Source organism: Miniopterus natalensis, chromosome 14 (genome assembly GCF_054644295.1).
Source record: "Miniopterus natalensis isolate mMinNat1 chromosome 14, mMinNat1.hap1, whole genome shotgun sequence".
NCBI lineage: Eukaryota > Metazoa > Chordata > Mammalia > Chiroptera > Miniopteridae > Miniopterus > Miniopterus natalensis.
The window spans coordinates 33,195,687-33,219,493 of record NC_142094.1 but is presented as its reverse complement, the minus strand read 5'-3'; the positions used below and the strand labels follow the sequence as shown (position 1 = coordinate 33,219,493).

Sequence of the window (23,807 nt, the reverse complement as noted above, 5' to 3'; positions counted from 1 at the left end):
CATCCTAGCGACTGAAATTATTACCCACTGAGTTACTGTCACTCCAATGTTCTACAACAGGCAAATTTCCTAGAAGGAGAGACACAGCCTTTTAAATATTATTTCTTAAGAAAAAAGTTTATAAGGAACATGCTTGATGTGAAAGGGTCATCATTTCTCCTCCCTCCCTCCCTCCCTCCCTCCCTCCCTCCCTCCCTCCCTCCCTCCCTCCCTCCCTCCCTCCCTCCCTCCCTCTTTTCTTCCTTCCTTCCTCCCTCCCTTCCTCTTTATTTTTCTTTTCTACTCATCCTTTGCAAGTATGTTTAAACTACCAGCATTAAACATAAAAGAGATTTTCCATTTGCTCTCTTTATACCTCTGTGTACTCAACTAATAACATTTTACCCACCTCCTCAAAAAATTCTGTCAGGACTGGTTAAAATTGGATTTCACACCCAAGAAAAATAACAGCAAAGTGCCTCATATTTAGTGTGCGTGCAATAAGGTTTTCTCCTGAAACGCTGCTCGGTATTAAGGTCTTTTGCTCACTAACAGCTTCTTCATTTATTCTGAAATTGTGTCTAGAGTATGTGAAATTGGCTCTTTTATTTTGCCGTACTAAAATATGACGTATTCATGAATTGTTAGTTTGTTTTAAAAAAGAACTTAATGATTTTCCCATAGTCTCCTATATTTGTTATAGTAACTGATAAATAATATTTTATGGCTTCTGCTCATTCAGTTGTTAAAGTTTTAAAAACATTTCATTATAATCCCTCTCCAAATAAAACAAGTCTTCTCTTTAAGTATTCAAGAAGTGTCATAGGACCTGAGTAAATATTTAAAAAGGCACCTGATGCTTATAGGTAATAATTCTTCAAATGCCTGTTTGATGAGGGTCCACACAGATGGCAGGTGTTCCTACAGAGAATCAGCGAGAGGGAGAAATGAACCACTAATTAGTTCATACTTGCACCAGGAGTGATGAATTCTGTAATGTCATCAATGATGTTTAGCAAGATAAATTATGCAGTGATCAGTGCAGGAGACACAGAGACATTCATTTGGAGCTTATTAATATTGCTTGAAAATTCTACATTTTCTTAAACTCTTAGTAAAGTACAGTGGTTGACTTACTGTTTGAGGAGACTTAGGATGCAGGATGCATTTGTTTCCTGTTTTGAAAAATGTTATTTGGCCAGGATTGCTTTCTAAATAAAGATTATTGACAGAGGACATATGATTCCAATTCAGAGATTATAGTCCTGGATATTTTTACTTCAAAAAGAAATTCCATATGTCTGACCTGTAATCAAGAGTACAGATATAATTGTTTTTATACATAGTTGGCATACTTCCATCTTCGTTTGTATATGTGTGTGTGTGAGTGTGTGTTGGTGTTTGTGTGTCTAGATGGATTAAGTAGATTTTCTACGATGTGTGTACATGTAATGACCTATTATTTGGCTGTGAAAATATAGCTTATAGAATTTTTAAAGATAAAAGTGTCCACTTACAGCTCTATAAACAGCAATAATTCTCTGCAGAAAAAAAATAGTAAAAAGAAATACATAAAGATTTTCCCTGTAGTTATTTGTGGTTAGAAAACTATGAATAATTTCTTCTCTCATTTAAATTTTTTTTTCATAATAGTAAATCAATTACATTTTTAATGAAAAGCATTTTCCTCAATTAGAGGGAACTTATTTCAAAAATAATTTTCCATCTTATCAAGATGGAGGTCGTTTGTAAGCACATGTCCTTTCTTTTATTTTTTATTTAGTAGTAAAAATAAATTGACAAATGTTGGATCATTAGCAATACACAGAAAATTTATGTTGTAAATCGAGGACACTTAAGACATGAAAAGTTAATACTTCAAATACTTCTTTTGTTCATTCTGTTTAAATGTGATACTAGTAATTTGATATGATTTAATAAAAATGAATATAAATAGCTCACTAGCAGATATAAAACATTTTTCCCCCCAATGAAGCTCAACTCACTTTTAACCACTTTGTTGCGATTAGATGGTTTCTACTTTTAAAACTCTGTATAGCTTTGCCAAGTGCAGGCTTTTCCAGTTCATGTACTTGCTAATAGAAACCTCAGAGTGTATTTTTGAAAAGTGATCTGCGTAGTTTTAACCAAGCCTAGTGAGATGAACAGGTTTTTTAAGTTAAAAAGTTTCCATTCTTATCAAACTTGTCAGTTCACTCTCTAATTCTTTAATAATATACTGTTCTGCTTAAGACGACCTTACCTCAAGTAGATACTAGGAGGAAGACAGAAAATTTTAAAACTATTTGAATTCTTGAAATGACAGTTTTAAATGTCTAAGAACGCAGTCTCTTAATATATCTGAATGTCTTTGAAAAGATGTTTTAATGGTTGGTGCTCTGCCAATGCCTCTTCACAATATTTTCAATTTGGTTATATTAAAAATATCTAAGTATTATAAAGGACAGCAGTGAGTATTGGGGAAATTAATTATAATTCTGAATATGCTACTAAATTACAGTCATCTTGGACGAGTAATGTTAACTCTCTGTGCTTAAATTTTATATTATCAATAAAAACAGAAAATAACAGGATTTTATCATTTTTTTCATAGTAAAATAAATATTGGATTTTACTTTGTAATATAAACCCTCTAGCCTTAGAAAGTTTCTCTAAAAGCAGGCTATCTCTACATAATGACCTAGGCATTCTATGGGAAGGGGGGAAAATTTATAAAGAACAATGACGAAATCATTTACAACCATGGAAGTTGTATTTATCATTTATTTTATCATTTATTTTATCATTAATTATATGTTTTTAAAAGTTTTATAAGGACTGCTGCCTACTGCTTTTCATTTGACATTCATTAACACTGTTCATTACAGGAGACTTTACACTCTAAAATAGGATTTTTGATTCCTCTGTCTCTCTAAAAGCAATCAATAAAAACATTTTAAAAAGAAATAGTGTATTTAGCCAGCATTAATTACCCTGTCCCCAGGTGAGATCATTACTTAAGGGCCTGAAAAAACAGCTTCTGCCCCCTCCTCCCAAGTCAGTCCTAAGCAGAATGTGAAGTTCCTCTTTGTAGGTGTTTTTTTTTATAGTTTATATGAACATGATTAAGCAACATCTAAATTTAAATCAGCAAACATTCTACTATGTTTCAGGATCTGAGTGTTGTTTTAATGCAACACACAAAGCCATTTGTATGCATTAAGATAACAGAGGTTTAAATTAAAATGCAGGTTTTTCCAGCACTTAAAATTCTCCATACACACATCAACTATTGCTAGAGATTTCATTGTTGTCTTTAAGACACAGAGATTAATGGGAGCTGCGGTATAGGTTTAAGAAGGAGAATGACCGACCTCTCCTTCCCTGCCAGTCTTTTGGCTGCATGACTTGAGGTCAGCTTCTTAACCTCTCATTCCTTAGTATCTTCATCCATAAACCGGAGATAATGCTAAATCATAGGACATCTGTAACTATGAAAGTATTTGTTAGTACACGCAAGGTGCATAGAACAATACCAGGCATATAAGAATCATGTCAGGGAGGGCTCTGGTTATTATGTAACACTTGGGCTTTTGGATACAGACTTTCGTTTTGTTTCTTCATTCATTGTAGTTCAGTGGTTGCCAAAATGTAGCTCGCACATGAGTTACTGTATGCAGTTGCATTTCAGTAATTTTCCAGAGTGATTCCTGTGTGTGCATTCATTTTGTCCTGACTGAAATATTTTATAGATATATAAGAGTTGAGACTTTGCTATATAAAGTAGATCTGAACACAGTTCTAGGTGCAAGTAGAATATTGAATAGATTGGGTTTAAGCGGATACATTACTCTCCTGGTTTGTGCTAAAGGCAGTTTCCTCACTTCCCCAGAATGAGTTGATTTTTCTATAATTCTCTCCTGTTAGTTGACTTCTTGTCTTCCGCTTTATTTTGTCTTTGAAGATTATTTTACTGTTTTGTTAAGTGGAGTTAACGATTCTCATATTATAGTTTGTTTGAGAATTTGAATTAGTATATGTTCATGAGAATTAAAGGAATAGTACCTGGAATACAGTAGGCATTCAATAATTAGTAGGTCTTGTTGTTATTTTACTATTATAATCAACTCATTAACTTTGTCATATGTATCAGTTAGTGTGCCGTGGACTTTATTTCACCCAATTCTTTGAATATCTGCCTTTGCCAGACATGGTTCTCAGCCATGGGAACTACAGAAGTGCACATGACGGAAGAGGCCCCTGCTCTCATAGAGTTTGTATCATTAGCTGATACGTGTCTTCATAGTGTTTGAATTAATTTTATTAGATCCTTTTGGATTGTTTCAGCATATCATTGGCTAGGTTGTCACTGTTCCAGCTCCATAGAGTACTTATCGGATCCACTGTGTTTTTCCTCCAACAGCTCTTTCAAGCACTTGATTGGAGGACTGGATGATGTTTCTAATAAAGCATATGAGGATGCAGAAGCCAAAGCAAAGTAAGTGGCTTTTTTTCTTTGGTCTCAGTATTGATTTAAAAAATGATTTCGTACAGAAATAAGATCCAATATTGGGCTGGACTTAACAATCACTGGACTTAACAATCTCCCCATCACTCTGAAGGGGAGACACTACTTACTCAAGAGGGAAGAGCAGCAGACAATTCAAGGTAATTATTACACAGTAGCCTTCCTTTTGTATTGAAGATCATCTCAGTGAGGAAAATGGCTCGTTTAAAATTCAATATAAAAAATCGAATGTAAAGCCATTATTCCCCCCACTGAAAATACTTCCTGAGTGAATGGTGGTTGTGTTCAGTAGTTGTTTGTGAAATTGTGTGGAAAATAATAAGGCTGGAAAGTATTTTCCTGCGTCAATACATCGTCGCTTTACATTGAACTTGGGTGCCACTGTTTTCAGATTATTGTGAGATAGTACATATCCCATTAATTTTCACTTTTGCACAGCGAAATACAAGTGTCTCTACTAGAATAATTTGCTTTGAAACGTAGTTTTGTTTTTTTTTTAACAAAAATTTGAAGTCATTTGAGATTGGCTTTTTCTGCAAAAATGTTAGGTTACGTAGTAAAAATTGTAATGTGTATAATCCACCCCTCTTTTCCTCAATGAAGTAATTTAAGTCAAAATAACGTAGCATTTGATATCATACGGGATACCTGAAAGATTAAATCGACAAAGTTTATCAATAAATAGATCAGGGGCAGATCTTGATTGGTTGGTTTTGTGTAATATTCTTAAAGCAAAAGAAATAAGATATTTTTTATCTTGATTGTCTATGAAGATGAAAAATTTGGTCTAGTACTAAAAAAAAGTCAAAGATCTTGTACCCTAAAGTATTCTTTGATCTACTTCTGTTTCCCTGTTCAACTTTAGCCAAATTCACTGATTAAAGTTCTTGCACAACTTGATTTCCTCTATTTAGTATTTGAGGCTGGTCCCAGGCTTAGAATGGATCCGTGATGGGAAGCGATCATGAACTAGTTACATCTTTCTCAGTTTACTCTTGGCTTTGTAACGATAACTGTGTGTACTTCTCATGAATTCTGGGCATTGATGGGTTCACATTTGCATGTTTCAACTAAAGATAAGAAAACAAACTCACTGAAATTCAGATTCAGACAGTTAGAAGATAGGTGTCGAGGTAATTCTTCATGTTGGCAGAGAATCAGTCAGTATGAAAAATAGGACCCTGAACAAGGGCTGGAAGCCTCGGGTTCTGCTCCTGGCTCTCTGATTCCCAACCAAGTGATCTTGATCATGACTTAACTCCTCTCTTTCGATCTCATTAGCTTACCTTTAAAATGGTATTTTTGTGATTGAATTGATGGCAACATATAAAAATACTTTGTAAATTATAAAGGGATATAAAAGTGGATGATATTGTTGGTAGAAGTAATCATTAGAAATATAACCTAATGAATTTGATATATGGTTTGATTTACAGATAATATTATTGCATATCTATAATGTAAAAATAATTTTATCTATGCAAGAATTCTTTAACCTTAGGTAGGCAAACTACTCTCACTGTGATAGTATATCAATATTAAATCCAGTCTGAAAAATAAGCCATAAATATCATTTTTATTAAAATATTATCATTTAGTTAAAAGAAAGTTTCATTAAGATTAAAGAACAAAAAGGCAATGAAATTACTGCCAATAGATGGTTCAAAATATTGCTATTTGACAGGATTATAAATTAGTCATTATATATTTATGCTTGAATTTAAAAAGTAAGTTCAGTTTAAGTTTTTCTGTTTAATTGATACTAAGTCCACATGAATGTAGAATCCATATTCCTTAATGATGATAATTATTTTAAAAATGGGAACAGTTTGATGAAAAGAAATATAAAACCATTAATCCAAATTCTAGAGAGATTGATAATATAAACTTTATTGCTCAAAATAGCCAAATAAATAAATACGTACATATGTATGTAAACACATACTTAACAGACATATCAAGGGAGCTATAGTTATGCCTTTAACAGTGTTAGCATTTCATTGCTTTCTAATAATTCATATCTGAAGATTTCTGAAGTTGATACATCTTTTAAGTTAGATATCCTATCACTCAGAGAAGGTAAATTGTGAATTATTCCCCAGGGAAAGCTTTTTAGTTGAAGTAACAAGCTTAAACATCTATTTGGGTTGACATTTTTGTCTCTCTGTATTGGATTTTTTCCCCTTAAATACACTGTACCTTCACTTTGTATTTCAGGAACTTATAAGGTTTGCTGACATTGCAGGGATTATGACAAGGCTGAAATTGCTCCAAAGTACCTTTATGATCGTTAATACCTCTAAATTTTTATATAGTTACAAAATCTGTGCCATTTAGAACTGAGGTGTTGGCTTTAGCTCCACTGCGTAAGCTTTATTTTTTAAAGGTCCCTTGATTTTGCAAAATTCATTAAAGGTAAGATTAGTATTTCATAAAACCCAACTAAAATGATTATATTACTTATGCATGTGAAATGTTTGTTGGTAGCCTCACTAACTGCCTATTTGGGTAGAGAGAGAAAAAGTAGGACTGACAGTAAAGATAAATTTAGAAACTCATTTGTGAGAAATAATTATGCTATTAGGATAATCAAGTGTCAGCGGCCGAATGATTCCACAAAATGTACAGATCTTCCCTTTCAGAAAAACCGAGCTCGAGTGGCTGGCCCAGGAAGATCAGTTAGAGAGAACTGTCCCAGGGAAACGGTGCTCAGAGCTCCCAACCGTGGGAGAGGTGCCCTGAACCTGCCTCATGAGATTATTTCCTACAAATCCATTCATTCTTGACAGAAACTTTGCCTTTCATGGCATGTTTAAACTTCTCATAATTGCTGCTAATTATCCACTAAGGGCTTCCCTTTCCAAATCTGAAGTTATAATCACAACTACAATAGAAGAGACACCACATCAAGGCGAAGGATCATTAAACCTTATTTAGAGCAGAAAGTAGCGTATGTGATGAAAGGTGCACATTATTTCCCTTTGCCACTGTGGACTCATTCATCTAATAAAGATACAGAAATTTCCTTAGGACGAGTCGGGCATTGGGCTCTACAGGGCGCATGCCCAAGAGAAAACTGTTTCCTAACATGAAGGCATCTCAGGTTGGCGGAGAGGGTGGTGTATGACTCGGTGCTGCTCACTGTTTAGTTCTGGGACATGCTTAGTTGTGGCACTTACTGTGATGCATCACTGTGGGTGGCGAGACCTGTCTCCACATCTACACCTTGTCTTGTGAAAAAGGAACCATCCGGACTTATCAAATAGGAAAAGTAAATATTTTACTTCATGACAAGTATTTCTGATATATAAATACATACCATTTCTTAACTAAAATATATATATTTTTTAATTTATTGGGGTAACACTGGTTAATTATATTAAATTTCAGGAGTACAATTCTATATGCATCATCTATGCATTCCGTTGTGTGCCCACCACCCAAAGTCTAGTCTCCTTGTGTCACCCCATATATGACCTTTTACCCTCTGCTTCCTTGCCCCCCTTCCTCTAGTAACCGCCACACTGTTGTCTGTGTCTATGTGTTTTTCGTTTGTGGCCTTCCGTTTTTATCTCACATGTCAGTGAGATCTCATGGTTCTCGTACATTTCCATCAGACTTATTTTACTTGGTGTGACCCTCTCCAGATCCACCCATGCTGTGAGAAATGGCTGAGCAGAGGTCCATATGTACCACATCTTTGTTATACAGCCGTTAGTCAAAGAACACAGGTTGTTTCTGAGTCTCAGCTACTGTGAAAAATGCTGCAGTGAACACAGGGGTACTTACATCTTTATGAATAAGTGTTTGCAGATTTGGGGGGTAGATGCCCAGAAGAGGGATTCAAGTTATACTATCATTGATGTCTTAATTGCTAAATACTGTGCCCAGCAGTTATAAGTAAATAGATCTTTCTCTGAATAAAAAAACATATATTCTGATAAATATATTTTTATTTGTCAACTTAGCTTGTTAATTATAATAGTTGGTCATAAAAATCTTTCATATAAAAGTTGCACTATGATGACATGACTTACATATGCCACAGCTATATTCCCAGGTTATGGCCATACAGAGGGGAAAACCAAAACAACCATCAGTGTATTATTTATAATTATGTCTATTTTTATTAAAATGTGTGTATTTTCACTTTAATAGAAATAATACAGTAAGATAGATAAAAATCACAGTCTAAACTAATCAAGCACAACTGCTATTAACTTTGTGTTTTATGATTTTAATGCATTTATTACTTGATATTCTGCTTTTTTCCATTTAACAACTATCATATTATAATGCTATTATATACACTTTGTTAATGCCATCTGGGTGATGGCCTGATAACACAATGAATGAAGATAATATTTTAGACTGATTCACGTTTAGCCTTATTTATTCAATTCTTTGTGCTTTTGAAAATCTCAATCGCTTTGTTTGTTTTATCTTTATTGTTGAAAGTATTACAGATGCTCCCCTTTTCCCCCCATTGATCTCCTCCACCCTGCACCCCACCCCCCAAGGCCTTCACCACTCTATTGCCTGTGTCCACGGGTTATGCATGTATGCATATAAGCTCTTAGGTTAATCTCTCCCCATCCCCTCACCCCACCCTCAATCACTTCTTAAAGAAAACAAAAAGCAGCAAACAACAAAAAAATACCCTCAAATTGCTCCCATCTAGAAACCCTTTCCAAACTATTTTATGTCCTGACATGCATAGAAAATGGGTACAGCGTATTGTGCCAGTTGGTGTAGCTGCCCTAGGCTCTGTCCTGCTTCTCTGAAAAATGGAAGAAATCCCTATCTGAGCCCTCTTGTTGGGCATCTCTGATAGTTATATGAATATAGATTTGTAAATGTATTTATTTATGACCAAGGTTGGTGATTCTCAATGCTCTCCATGAGGAACTCTTTCTCATGGAAAAATCTATGTAAACCTCCAAATGAGTATGGTCATGTTTTTAAATCTACACCTTGCTTGTTATAAATATCAATGTAAAGACCCTACAATGACTCCATAGCCCCTCATGTAACAGCATTACCCGTGTTCATTCACTTTGTCATAGGCATCCATTTATCCCACAAATACTGTCTGTGTGCCTCCAAAACGCTACATACAAAGGAGTGAATAAAATAGACAAGCCCTTTCCTTCCTGGTGCGCAGGGCTCAGTGGGGGACAGACACACATTAACCTTTCTGGAAAGGCTTCCCTGAGGAAGTGACATTCTAACTGGATTTGCGCTGAACATGGAAGAATTAGCTGGTACTGGTTAGGCAGGAATTAGTTGGCATTAGCTGGGCAAGGGAGCTCGGAAGGCATCCTAGGCAGACAAGCAGCACGTGCAAAGCCCCCAGGGTAGGAAACAGCATTATATATTCAAGGAACCAAAGTGCCAGTATGACTGGGACCTAAAAATGTAAAAAGACAGAGGTCAAATAGGGGTCAATGGGAAAAAAAGGGGGACATCTGTTTCACTTTCAACAATAAAGATAAATTAAAAAAAAATAAGAGGGGAAAAAAAGAATTTTAGGGTAATCACTTCAGGCCTGTAAGCTAGCAAATGAGTTGATTTGGTTTATAATATAAGTGAGTGTTCTTTCATTGAAGGGGTGAAAAGTGAAAGCAGGAAGAGCCACTAAAATATCTTCCAGGTAAAAGCTGATGGTAGACAGGACTAGAGTGAGGGCAGTGTGCGTAGAGAAAAGCATTTGAGAGACAGTTAAGTGGCAAAGCCAACAGGTATTCTTAAGGACATAGGTATCGGTCATGAAGAGAAAAAAGGTAAAGATTTGGGGTCTGGAAATCGGAGGGAGGAGATGGCATTCACTAAGATAGAGAAAGATTGTATGGTTGCCAGGTTTGGAGAGTGAGTTGGCCATGAGTTGATTTTTTGCTCAGGTTAAATAAGAGGTACCTTTGAGACATGGTTAGGCAGGTCTGGAACTCAGAGAGGTTGGTATTTATTTGAGAATAATGAACATTTGGATGGGAGATGGTAGTTAACATGTAGATGAAACAGTAGAGAATGACAGGAACATGGCACTAAACATTGATTCTTGAGAAACTTCAGTGTTTAGAAATCAGGGGAAGGGGAAGGATTTCACACACACACACACACACACACACACACACACACACACACACACACACACACACCGGAAGGAGAGAGAAGAGGTAGAAGGAAACCAGTTGCATCACAGAAGACAAAAACCAGGTGTTTCAGGAATGGGGGAGGAGAGAAGAATGTATGTTGAGAGCTCTAGGGTGTCAGATAGTGAATGCCAATTGGATTTATCAAACCACTGGTTCATTGTAATCTTAGGATGGAGTGATAGCGATTGAATTCCCTAACAGGGACTGGAAATGAATCTAATTTAAAGAAATAAGAGTCAATGAGCTTATACAGAATCATAAGAAATTTCAAGTAAATTAGAAATGTCCAGTGGAAGATTATGAATCTTCAATATTGAGAGAGCAGTGAGCATGTTAAACCCACCAGAGAAGGAGAGAGCATACAACTGAGAGAGGTTCAGACTAGGCAAGTGGGTCTCAGGTCCTTTTAGCCTTCATGGACGAAGGCAGACCCCTCCAAGGGGCAAGTCAGACCGTCTCCATGGGTGAAGTGTACACCACTTTATGATGTGATTTCTTTGCTAAGGGTTCCACTTTTCCGTCTTATGTTGGGTAATATTCCTTGAGATTTAAATATTATCCTCTATCTAAAGAACCTGTAAAAATTAAAAATTCTCCTAAGAGGAATTATTATTTTTCCTAATATCATAGCATAAATGTGTACATGAGCTCCTTTTCATCCAGAGATAACATGAGTCTCCCTCTGGTCACAAAAAGGAGAGAGAGATGCTGAGCAAGGAGGCACAAGTTGTCCAAAGACTTCAAGACCCAACTTGGAGTCACCACTTTTTCCTATCCTACCCTCCTCAATGTGCACCACCATATTCACTTATTCCCTGCTTTGTCCCCCAAAAAGAAGTTTCATAATAGACTGAAATAAGCAAGAAAGTCAAAATTATGGTAGGGAGCCAGAAATAAGACTGGGATGCAAAGCAGGACCCATGTCATTGGTGCACAAGAAAAGAGTGACACCCGGCCTGGCCTGAGTGGCTCAGTTGGTTGGAGCACCATCCCTCACACCAAAAGTTTGCAGGTTCGATCCCCAGGCAGGGCAGGTACGGAAGGCAGCCAATCGGTAATGTTTGTCTCTCACATAGATGTTCCTCTCTCAGCAAATCCTCAGGTAAAGATTTAAAAAAAAAGTGCTGCACAAAAATATTAGAGGCACTGAGGTGGACTGTGACTTACTGCCACTAAACAGTGAAGTCCCACAGTCACTTGCCCATCTCTTTATACGAACCAAAGAGAATATCGCTTGTATGATATGGGCTACTCTTTTGGCCTTTCAATTTCATCCGAATAAAAATTTTACAACTATTTCCATAATTAGTCCTCACTGACTGAAAGCCCCTCTTCTGTTTACAAGTTCGTTAGCAAAGGAACGTTGTAGTCTGTCTGATGTTTTCAGGATTACTTTCCCTGTGAGCCTTGCTGTTTGACACGATGTGTCTCATTACATTTCATTAGCAGAGACAGCCCTTTAGTTGCTCGCCCTGCTTGGCATGGGGCGGTTGCCCTGTGCTCTTTGGCACACTGAGGGAACGGACAACGTTGCTCAGGCCTTTGAAAATCCACTCATCAAAAGCATCTCAAAATACACTGAGGCTATGCAAATCAGAACAGAAATCCGTATTGTTTGGTAACATCTTTTCAAATGCCCCAGGGTTGTCTAGCATCTAAAAAACCACAATTTTGAATGCACAATCAAATACACATGGTGTTGCTCTTTGGAACACCCTGACTTTGACACTCTGGCCTTTCTTATTAGTGTTTTTCTGCCAGGCATCTTAGAGTCACCATCTTAGTATTCCTATAATCTTATCAAGAATTTTCTTAGACCAACTTGGTCTTGATCTAAGCAATTCTCAGGGAAATGAGCCTGGAAAATTGTTTTTCCCTTGATGGAAAGAATTCAAGTGAGCAAATACCCTGTTCCAAAATGGGAACTATATGCCAATTAAATGGAAAAAACAGAGAATGGCATTATGAAATAGCGCTCAAGCCAGACTTAGAACTTGCTGACCACTTCTAGGGTTGAGGCGTCAAAAGACAGTCCCATCCTCTGGGCAATAAAAGGTGTTCTCCATTTTATTGCAGGGCCAAGCATAGGCCACATAAAAAGTTGCAGCAGCTGGCCCTGAACTAATAAGTTGGCTTTCAGCTGCGTAAGAGCCGTTTGCTTTTGAAATTCCAGTACGCGGAGTCAGGGTGGGAAGAGGTATAGAACAGTTTTTAAGGCCACCAATACTAACAGATTAATACTTCAGAGTGATTTGTGACTACAGAGAGCATCAAAGTAAATTTCTCTTTTAAGTGCAGTGAGACTGATTGGGTGGCTCTCTTAAAAAATGCTTCAAGATAAAGCTACTTGGCCTTGGGAAGGAGTATTTTTTTTTTTTTTTTTCTGCTTCATTAAAAATTTTAAAACTCTCAAAGGCCATTTGCTCATTTCTTCTCTGCAGCTCTTATCTTTAAGACTCCCTGGGTAGCAAGACTTTATAAAGGTGAATCCCAGTCTGTCCTTGCATGCAACCTTTCCTAATTGACAGAGCAGAGGGCTAAAGATAATTGAAAATTCTAGGGCTGCTGACTGGCTCGGCGGATGCAGACAAGCCATTTGATTGCTAACTCCGACCGTTTCCTTCTTCTGAAAAGAAGGGCGATTCCTTTCCACTGTTGTCATATTAGATAACAATTGGAAATTTCTTTCAAAACCTCAAGAGCTCTTTAAATCTTAAGGTTAATTTAGACTCATATGGCAATTGGGTCAACCTTTCCAGAGCTCTAAACTTTCATAGAAAATAGAGCAACCAAATGCATATGTCTTTTGGGTATGCTGGCATCCTAGAGCCTATTGTGATTTGATACTTTTTAGAAAGCAGAAGAAAAATAATATCTATAATATCCGTACCAGGCCCCTTTGTGTTCTTAGCAGTTTTAATTGAAAAATGACATTTGGCTAAAATATCATGTCTTCTAGCCCTGGCCAGTTGTTCAGTGGTTAGAGCACCCCAGGTTCCATTCCGGCCAAGGGCACATACCTCGGTTGCGGGCTCGGTGCCTGGCCCCAGTTGGGGCGTGTGCAAGAGGCAACCAATCGATGTGTCTCTCTCATGTCGGAGTTTCTCTCTCTCTCTCTCCCTTCCAGTCTGAAAAAGCAATGGAAAATATATCCTCTGTGAGGATTTAAAAAATAATAATAAAATGTTTTCTATAGAAAGAAAACCTTTGAATCTAGTGAGAGCAAGCAAGGCTAATGGCCAGTGCTGAGGGAGGTCTTTCTGGAGAGGCCATGCTCACATAGCAGGAGAAATATGCCTTGGGAGACCTGGGCCTTAGTCACAGCACTGACACTAACTTCTCCAGGCGACATTCAGCACAAGGTCTAGAGTCTAGCTCCCAGCAGCTCTGGAACAGTTTCCTAATCTGTAAAAATGATCATCTTAAAATCCTTTCGTTACATGCTTAGAATTTTTAAGTTAAAAGCCATTCTTTTAGAAGCACCACTACCTCTTAGATAAATACTATTTTCACCTCTGCCTTTTTACAAATTTCTCTTGAAGAGATCCTTGTGGTTGTCAATAGAAAACAGACTCTTAAGGATCGTGGGATAATTTGTGGTCTACATTCTTAGAATCAACAAGTATTGCTGTTACAGCAAATATTTAAATAAAAAATCATGCAGTTTTGCTTGAAGTACGTTTTGATAACTTAGAGTCGTTAAATTAGCCTTTAGAAACAGCCGTTTTCACATTCATCATTATACATACAATTTTCTCTTGCCAATGTGACATTTAGATATGATAATAAGGGGGCTGTCATTCAATAAAAAGCCATTAGAAAATTAGAGTACCTTTGAAAGTGGAAATGTTATACCAATATTGCTCCATTTTAGAAAGAAATAATTTTTAAATAATGAATTAAAACAGTATAAATCATTTTGATAAAATAAATATAATATACCGTGTTAACTGACATCTTTAAATTGTTAGTCGAGGAAGAAGAGACATCATAGAGGGGAAGCATGACTATTTCTCATTGCTCGTTGCTTATATCACAACATCCTCCTCCAATATATAGACAGTGAACATTAGTCAACATTATAAACTGTGTTAATTACTTCAAGCAACCAGCCTATTGCTTAATACATATATCAGGCATGTAAGGATATAAAACAAAAGCTATTCCTCTAATATTCAAACACTGCTCAAACATATTAAATGACCTAGATGAATTAGTGAGTGAGCATATTGAATAGTAATAATTCTAATATCCTTGAGAAGGAGATAAAGCCTTCATAAAAGGATGAATTTAAGACCACTTTCAGTTTAGGACTCAGAAAATATGAGTAATTTTCTATCAACTTTTCTAAGTTTTTTTAAATAAAATCACCCTGATTTTTTAAACCTTGGTGTGCATATTATACTAGTAAAATTGACTTATCAAAATATCATAATTTGGTAAAACATACATTTTGCTGAAAATGGTTTTGTTCAAGGAGCTATTCTCTAAAATCAAGATCTCTTGCTCACCATGCCAGCTGACCGATTAATGTTGAACACTCTTTTTGAAGGAGCTCATGGTTTTTCTCTCAAGCCTCTTCATTTTATTATATTACTTGAATAATTAAATTAACAGTGAAGAATATGCTTTAGACTATATAACAATTCTTAATTTTTAATGGGCTTTAAAAAGTTACCTTGAGATAAAAAAAGGCCATTGATAAGATGACACCTTTTTTAAACACAGCAAATGACAGGCAGTGCTTTGCTGAGTGATGGCATGACTGAGGAGACTATATAAGCCCCTACTTCGGAAAGCTGTTGAGATAAATGTTGATGAACAAACATTCCCTTAAAAGGAGATAAATCATTTGAATCACTTAAATGAGTGTTCAGAACAGTAACTTCACAGGCCAATGTCTCTAGAGGAGTAAGTAGGGAGTGCAGGGAAACAGGAGTGTAAGAGCAACACTTAATCACTTATCAAAATGTGATTTCCATGCCTTGTTTTTTAAAAATGAAGATACTATAATTACATTATACAGTGTATATTTTTCTAGCTCATATTTTCAACTGTTTATTACTGTTGAGTCACACTAAAAAATCATAAAAGTCAGATAAAAATATTTCTTTCTCTAAAAAGCACAACATATCCCTAACAACTAAATAGATACTGTTTAAAAACAAAAATAATCTTATCTCGCTGTTCCTTAGTATGGCCAAAGGCAGACACACTATTTGCTTTACATAATTTCCCTTTTATCTACATTATTATTTAAATGCATCTGTAATACTGTATTTTGTTAATGTTTTCCTTTCTAATGATGTTACTATTCAAGTAAATAAAATGAAACAATTAATAAGAAATGTATTTTATTAGATTTGCCCATGTGAAACTATCAATATTTGAACACTTTTAGCTAACTAGAATGGCAATTTCATATGGTTCAACCTATAATTTCAGAACCTGTGCTTACTATTAAGTACTTAAGAATTAGGCCACTACTGTCAGATACCATGCTACATTATTGATTGATAGTCCCCACTTTATTATTTTAATAGCTTCATAAATATTAATACTTAAATCAATTTATTCAAAGCTTGTGTTGTGAGCCTTGGCCTTTTGCTTCTTTTGTGATCTTAGAAATATTACACAGCTATACATAAGATTTTTCAACCTCAGCACTGTTGATGTCTTGGGCTGGAAAATTCTTGGTTGCGGTGGGCTGTCCTCTTAGTAGCATCACTGACCTCTCTCTACCCAATTCTGAGCCATTGACCCCCAACACTTCTGATGCCAAATGACAGTGGGGTTTTCATACCAACAACCAGTTCTCCAACTCTCTGGATGTCAACTGAATGTCCTACAACTCAGTCCAGTTCTGACACTACCTACCTGGAATTAGCACAGACCTCACAACGTGCTCAGTCCCACAAGATTGCCCCCGCTTCAAACACCAGTTACAAGCCTCAGTTTGCCACCTCTGGTTCTAACCAACCGGTTATAACTCAAGGGTTCCAAAAACTCTCTTCTTGAGGTTCTATAATTTGTTAGAATGGCTCACAGAACTCAGGAACATGGTTTACATAACATGAATGGTTTATTATAAAGGATACAACTCAGGAACAGCCAAACTGAAGAGCTGTGTAGTGCAAGGTATGGGTGGCTGGGCACAGAACTTCCATCCCTCTCCTTCCCAACACTAATGTGTTCACCAACACCAGAGTTCTTCTAACCCCATTGTTTAGGGGTTTTTATGGGGATTTCATTATGCACGCAGAATGGATAAAATCACTGGCCATTAGTGATTAAACTCAAACTCTAGCTTCTGACTCCTCTCCAGAGGTTGGAGGAGTTGGGCTAAAAGTTCTAACCCTCTAATCATTGCTCCCTCTGATGACCAACCTCCATCCTGAAGTTAGTCTAGGGGCTCCCAGCCACTAGTCATCTCACTAGCATGCCAAAGACATATTTATCACTCAAGGGATTCCAAGAGTTTTAGGAGCTGTGTGTCAGGAACCCAGGGCAAAGATCAAATATATATATATATATTTCCCATTAAATTACAGCATTAGATGCCAGTAGCATACACTCCCCACTGAGTCATGACAATCAAAAATATCTTTAGACATTGCCAAATATTTGCTGGGATGGAGGGGGAAGACAGAATCATCCCTGGCTGAGAAACATTGATATAAATAGAAGACAAAAAATGAAAATTATTGGGGTGGGGGAAAACACAACAATTATTTTAAAGTATTCTATATGTTTTATAAATATATATGATAGTAAAGTTACATATCAGGTACACAATTTTATCAAATGTTGAAAATGAGCCTTACTTTCCTACAGTTTCACTTCCAGGAGAAAATTTAGGTGCAATAGTGTCATAATTGGCATCAGACAAGACTTTAAGCTTCAGAAGGGCAGGGTTTGCCAAAATTCTATTAGTTCAAATGCTAAAATTCAACCAAATTATACAAAACAATTTACCCACATTCAACTAAGATTTTTAGGTTTCTCCCCAATACTCAAGATTTTAAAATATTATATTTATTCCTTCAAAGAAGCAGAATTCCCAGCATTATGGGAGATTTCATTGGGAGACTCTGGCTCACCAGGAAGCTAATGCTTTGTTGTTATTGGACCATGTTAGAGTTAGCTGATTTAGGGGGGCTGGGAAAATATTTAGTCTCAGTTTGTTCTGCACATTGTGGACAAAATTTTTCATATTAAGTGTGAAGTTGTCATAATAGTATCAAATGTAATTACTTCATATACAATACAGTGAATTTTCTTTGTGTTCAGATAACCCTTTGGGTTATAAGAGTAAAACACAGCATTGTGTTAAGACAGAAAACATAAAAACAAATGTTAGGTAAAATGAACATCTGTAATAGAGGGCTGGTATTACGCTGGCAATGCAATACAACTGTATGTTGTGAGATCAGAAGCACTGCAAAAGAGAATGAATGTGCTGCAGGCAAAAACGGAGGCGCTGTTGAGAACTAGAAGTCACAAATTTGACAGTCTTTTCAAATAGCAGCATTTTTACAAGTTTTGTTGACATAGTTTCATTAACTTTTATAAATAAAGGTCATGCCATTCTTTAAATTTTACCTTTGTGGTAATCACAAACAATAGATTCTGCCAACACAACACTATATTGTCATCCTGCTTCCAGTTGACACGATTGCTATTCCCCGTGTGCTTCCAAGAGCCAAACACCGGTCAGCCTGACTCCTCGCTGACTGAGGAAGTGGCCAGAAGCAAGTAGACAACCGTGTCAGTCCGTGAGGTGGTGTCATCTGTATGTCCTCAGAGGCACAAAGTGGACGTTTGAAGTACAGAGAATGTTGGAATTTCTGTGCAAGAGAAGAAAGTTAGCAAGGAATGGGAATACATAGACAGGATCTGTGATTGTTACAAAGACCCCAAGGAGGAAAAGTTAAAATAGTAGGCTACTGGGATTGTTATAAACGAATAAACCTTTAGAGTGTTTTTCCAACTCGATTGCAAACCACTAGGGGGTTGTGACGTAGTGAATTATGACCAGCGTTTTCATCATTTCAGAGTGCATAGTATGTAGCAGTATTGATTTGTAAGTTTTTCCCATATGTGCAGGCACATGTGTGTGTGTGTGTGGTGTGTGAGGAATGGGTAAGATGAAAGAATTATTTCTTAATGTGACTGTAGTAAAAAAAAGTTTGGAAACTAATGTATCAATATAAATGCATCCCTCTCAATTCAGTTGTACTATTCATTATAATTTCAATTTACTTGTTAAAAATAGACGGTTTCTGTTGTGTGCATTCAATAATTAGACTTACGTTATGGCTACAAATTACACCCCATTGGTTAATTAGGTATCTTGAAAATGTGTGCAGCTGAATCTTGAGAAGACAGGAAAGGGAGAGGAGCGAGATACACATCTTCCAATATGCGAAGCACGTGTCAGTCTAGTGACAGGCTGGTAGTGTCATTTCCATGTTCAAAGAGCAATGCATCATTGTGGTGAAGAATTGAGTCATTTTTTTAGTTTAAATATACCAAACCTACACTAAGCAAACAAAATACAAAACAGAGGCCTGTTCTCTCCTCTTAAGAAACTTAAAATCTAATAAATGTCTCAATTATATTGTTGATGGTGTTATTTAATAAGAGGGAAAATATGGAATTTGTGTAAGCTCTTAGAAGGGGCATCTATTAGCAGTCTAAGGATTTTATTTATTTTTATCAAAACATTCTTCCGTATAAAGGAAAATTATAGGAATAATTTCCAGCCAACGGAGGGTTTAGCTCATGTAGATTTGCTTGCAAATATCAATGGGTTCTGTCGTCTTTTTATAAGATGTGGTTGCCGACAAAGTTTTGATTAAGTGTCGTTTAAAACTAGCTTTATACTTAGCAGTTCTTCCCCTCTCCCCGTGTAGCTATATATTTGTGACTGGGGAGGCTGAACAAAATCAAGAGATTCACACATTCACCCCAGACCCCCCGGGTCCTAGTGGATTTATTTCCGTTTGCCAGTTATTAAATTAGTTGATCACAGGCTTTCACTACATTACGAAAGAGTGACACTGAACAGGCTGTAGTATTTGAATTCTATGTTTACAGATGCAACGAAGCAAAAAATAAACTTATCCTGCCCTTGGGGACTACTGTCAGCTTTTTAGAGTCACCTCTTAAATGACAAGTGTTCTCATTTATATTCTTTATTTCTTTGAATTTGAGAGCTTTAATAATCCTGTAATCATCACAAATCCTTATTAATGCAGGTTTACCTCTGTATTTATTAAAGATATAAACAGTATTTATTTGCTATAAAATATTGTATAAGCCCCTAATCATAAAAACTCTCAACAACCAGAAAGTTCAAATAGTCCAAGTTAGTTTTGCTCTAGTGGAAACTAATGCTAGTGAGAGCCAGGAGGATCAGCAAAACTCCTATGTTTCTAAACTCTCAAACAAAGCATTATTAATATCCAATACTTCATTCTAATTCTTTGAAAATTAATAATTTATCAATATAACTTTTATGAAACAAAGACCAGTTAATTAAAATGCTCAGGTAATCAAAGCAACCCAAATACCAAAGGATCTAGAAAATTTAAATGAATTCTACTAAAACAAAATATATTATTATTAATGAGATAAACAAGTGAATTTAAAAGCACTTTATTAAGTGTTAAAATACTGTATAAATATAAGATAATCTTGTGTTCATATTTTTAATAATTATAAATGTAGTGATAATTAATGACAATTATGGCCAACATTTGTTGAGCACTTACTAAGCTTTATATGAATTATCTCATTTAATCCTAACAATAGGGGAAATATTCTTATTTTACCTGATTTTATAGATAGGGAAACTGAAGCCTAAAATGATTAATCCCCAAGTCACGCAACTTATGAATAATTAGATCAGAAATTCACCCTGGTTACCAAATGTCTGCTGCCAAAGCCCACATGTGAAATTTAGATCCCTAACCATTTCACATGCATATTTTTATAAAATAATTTTTAGAACTCATTATTACTCAAATTTTAAATCATAGAAGGTAGTGTAATGAACTCTTTTTCTCATAAATATTACCCAGATTCAACAGTTATCAATTTTTTGCAACAGTCACTTCATCTAATTCTTGTTAAAAAATTTTTACTGAGATATTTTAACCAAGTCACTAATATATCATTCTATCTAAATACATACTCTCATATGTATCTTCTAAAAATAAGGACACTTTTCTATATAACCACAATACCATTATTGCACCTAGTAAAATGAATATCTAGTCATTGTTCAATTTTCCTCGATGTTTTCAAATATTTTTCATGGCTGATTTGTTTGACTTGGGATCAAAACAAACCTGATACATTGCAAATGGTTATGTCTCTTCAATCTCCTTTAATCTAGATGAGCCCCCTTAATAGCCCTACTAGGTTGTTAAAGAAACTAAATCAGTTGTCCTGCTACAGATCCCCCCTTACACATTTGTCTTCTTATTTCTAAATGATGTCATTTACCTTGTCTCCCTCTGTTCTCTGCATTTCTTGTAGAGGGTCATCAAACATAAAGAATTTATTAGATTTATGTTCAACTTTTTGTGGCAAGAAAACGTCATTGGAAATTTACTAGACTTGAATATTCCATTATAACAGAAGGCAGATAGTGCCTGGTTGTTTCACTTAACAGCTGCTTGAATTTGGAACAGTGGCTTCGGAGGTAACAGCCTAATCCTTTCATTGTAGTTTCCTGTCAAACTTTTGTTAAATGTTTTAATACCAATAATGATCATTGACTGAATCCACTGTCTCATTAATTTGGCATTTTATGTCAAACTTTTTACTCTAGTCACTTTTAACATGATCACTATCAAATTCCATCATTCTTTCAGTATTTATTAACTGGAATTCTTCTCTAAAAACACTCTGCATCTTCAACTAAGAATCTGATAGACTATTTACCCTCATTCTATTAATTCAAGACTGGTAGGATGAATGCTATTTTTTATTTCCCATTAATTACCAATTTTCAGAGTAAGTAACTGGTGCCTTGGTTACTTCTTAGTGACCAATGAGGATTTTTATTTTCATTTTATGTTTTGCTTGTTTTTTGCGTCATTAGAAATTCATGGATTTTTATACAGTCGGTGTATGAGGTTGGCTCCTTATTTCGTCCTAACACAGTCCATTAGTTGCTAAGAGCTCTCGTGCTTTTTGAATAACAAGACATCCCAGATTCTCCCTGTGCATTTGCTGCCCTGGACCTGAAACCTCCCATCTCTCACCCCTGTTCCTTTTAGCCAGAAACGGTGCTGAGTAAGGGTGGTCACCACTGCTACTGGATCTGTTTGCTTTGAGGCCTTTTAGAGTAGAAAAAGGAAGAAAATCATCTTTAAATAAGTACATTATCTAACTCACACATACTCTACGTAATTTTACATTCCACCTTATTCTAAGAGTAGCATATGAAATTAGGAGCTAGATATATGATTCATTAAGGATGATTTTTATGTCAAGCTTTTTGGGTACTCTAATTTCCCATCTGTGTTCATACTTTAAAGGGATTTTCTTATTATTTTAAGAGCAAGTCAAGGATAAGAACTTAGCTTATAGTACCAATTAAGCTAAAAAATTTTCCAGATACCAAATACGCCATTACTTCTGCAGAGTCAATGGCTTCCCAAAACAGTCAGTATTTATATAAAAATAAAATTATGTATTCGTTTGGATGTCAGAGTTCGTTTGCATTCAAAATTTATTTCTTACTTTAGATTTTAAGGAGGCTGAGTCTTCCTTCATCTGTGGGTTTTAGAAAACAAAATAAACTACAAATTTGTATTGATTTTCATCCAAGCAACTTTCGTATCAGAGAGATGGTGGAGGCAAAAGCTTCACTGTGCTCACACCACTTGTGCCTCCATGTATTTCTGCCTTTGCCAAGATCTTCATTTTCCTGCCTTTGTAATGAACTTCAAGGTCTCGCCCTTGGCCTGTAATTCTTTAGTTGGACAGGAAGCACCAACAGTTAAGGGTCATTGCAGCCCATTTCTCCCAGAGCAACATGATGCTTCTATTTTCTCAGTCATTCGCCCAACTCTCCATCTTTGTTGAGGAAATATTGAAGAAAAATGTGCCACTTTAGAAACTGTCCGTTATTGCTACTGTGGAGAAAGCAAAAGGAAGCTGTCCATCATCTCTGCGAAAGCCACGCGCTAGCATCCTAACATTTTACTCAACTGCTTACAGCCCCCTTTAACTCCCTGGTGCTTTATCAGCTAGGGTCCTTATTTCAGGGTACTGTCAGCATTTCTCTTCAAATAACTAACACCTCTACTTTGTTTTTTTAATCAAATAACTTAAAATAAACACAGAGGAAGAGGTTATGCCCTTTGCTAGAAGCAAGCATTATAACCAGTTTCCTCTTCATAAGATTTGAGTGCCTTGTGTTTATCAAGAGTATAGCAACTAACCGTTCTTTTTAAAGATTATTTTTTCTTATTTAATTTTACATGATAACAGAAAAGTCAAGCAATACAATAAAATACAAAGAAGAAAAAACCTCCCCCAAATCTCACCACTAAATAACTAGTTTTTAACAGAAAGAGTTAACTTATTTAGCTAGAAACCCAATTTTTTTTTAGTTATAAAAGATCCACCACGATTCTATCATTTCTGAAACCACTCTCTGTATTCTTGACTGTCTGAATAATTGAGGTTCCTAATGAAAAACAACACTGTCAACTTAGACCTAAAATGGAGGTGTTTTACCATTTCATTCTTTCTCTACTGTTTCCATGGAAACATGAAGGTTATGACAATAGAAGAGGGGAATGACGACTGTTATTCAAAGATAAAAATGATCACAGGATTAAATACTTAGGATTATACAGCACTTAAAAAGCACCACGGAATTAATATTTGAGCTATTTAAACGGTAAAGAGAAAATTAAATTTATATTTAGCACATAAAGTTTAAAAAACAAATTAACCAGGCTAATGTTGGTTCTGCCAGGTTCATTTGTGTGATCTGCGGCTCTGCCTTTAACAATGAGATGCTAAATATTGGAAGAGCATTTATTTAATGAGTTCAATACCAAAAAATAGGAAAAATAGCAATTGAGCCATCAGTGGTAAGAAATTTGTCGAAATAATCT

At 35.8% G+C, this 23,807-nt stretch overlaps 1 protein-coding gene across 2 annotated transcripts in view; it reads left to right on the top strand.

The window, feature by feature from the left end:
• PRKG1 (protein kinase cGMP-dependent 1) overlaps positions 1–23,807 on the top strand; it is a 949,780-nt gene that overhangs the window by 846,029 nt on the left and 79,944 nt on the right. For both annotated transcript variants that reach the window (XM_087824419.1, XM_016220747.2), the window contains exon 9: positions 4,403–4,477. In XM_087824419.1, the coding sequence (XP_087680545.1) occupies positions 4,403–4,477 (75 nt within the window). The remainder of the gene's footprint in view (positions 1–4,402; positions 4,478–23,807) is intronic.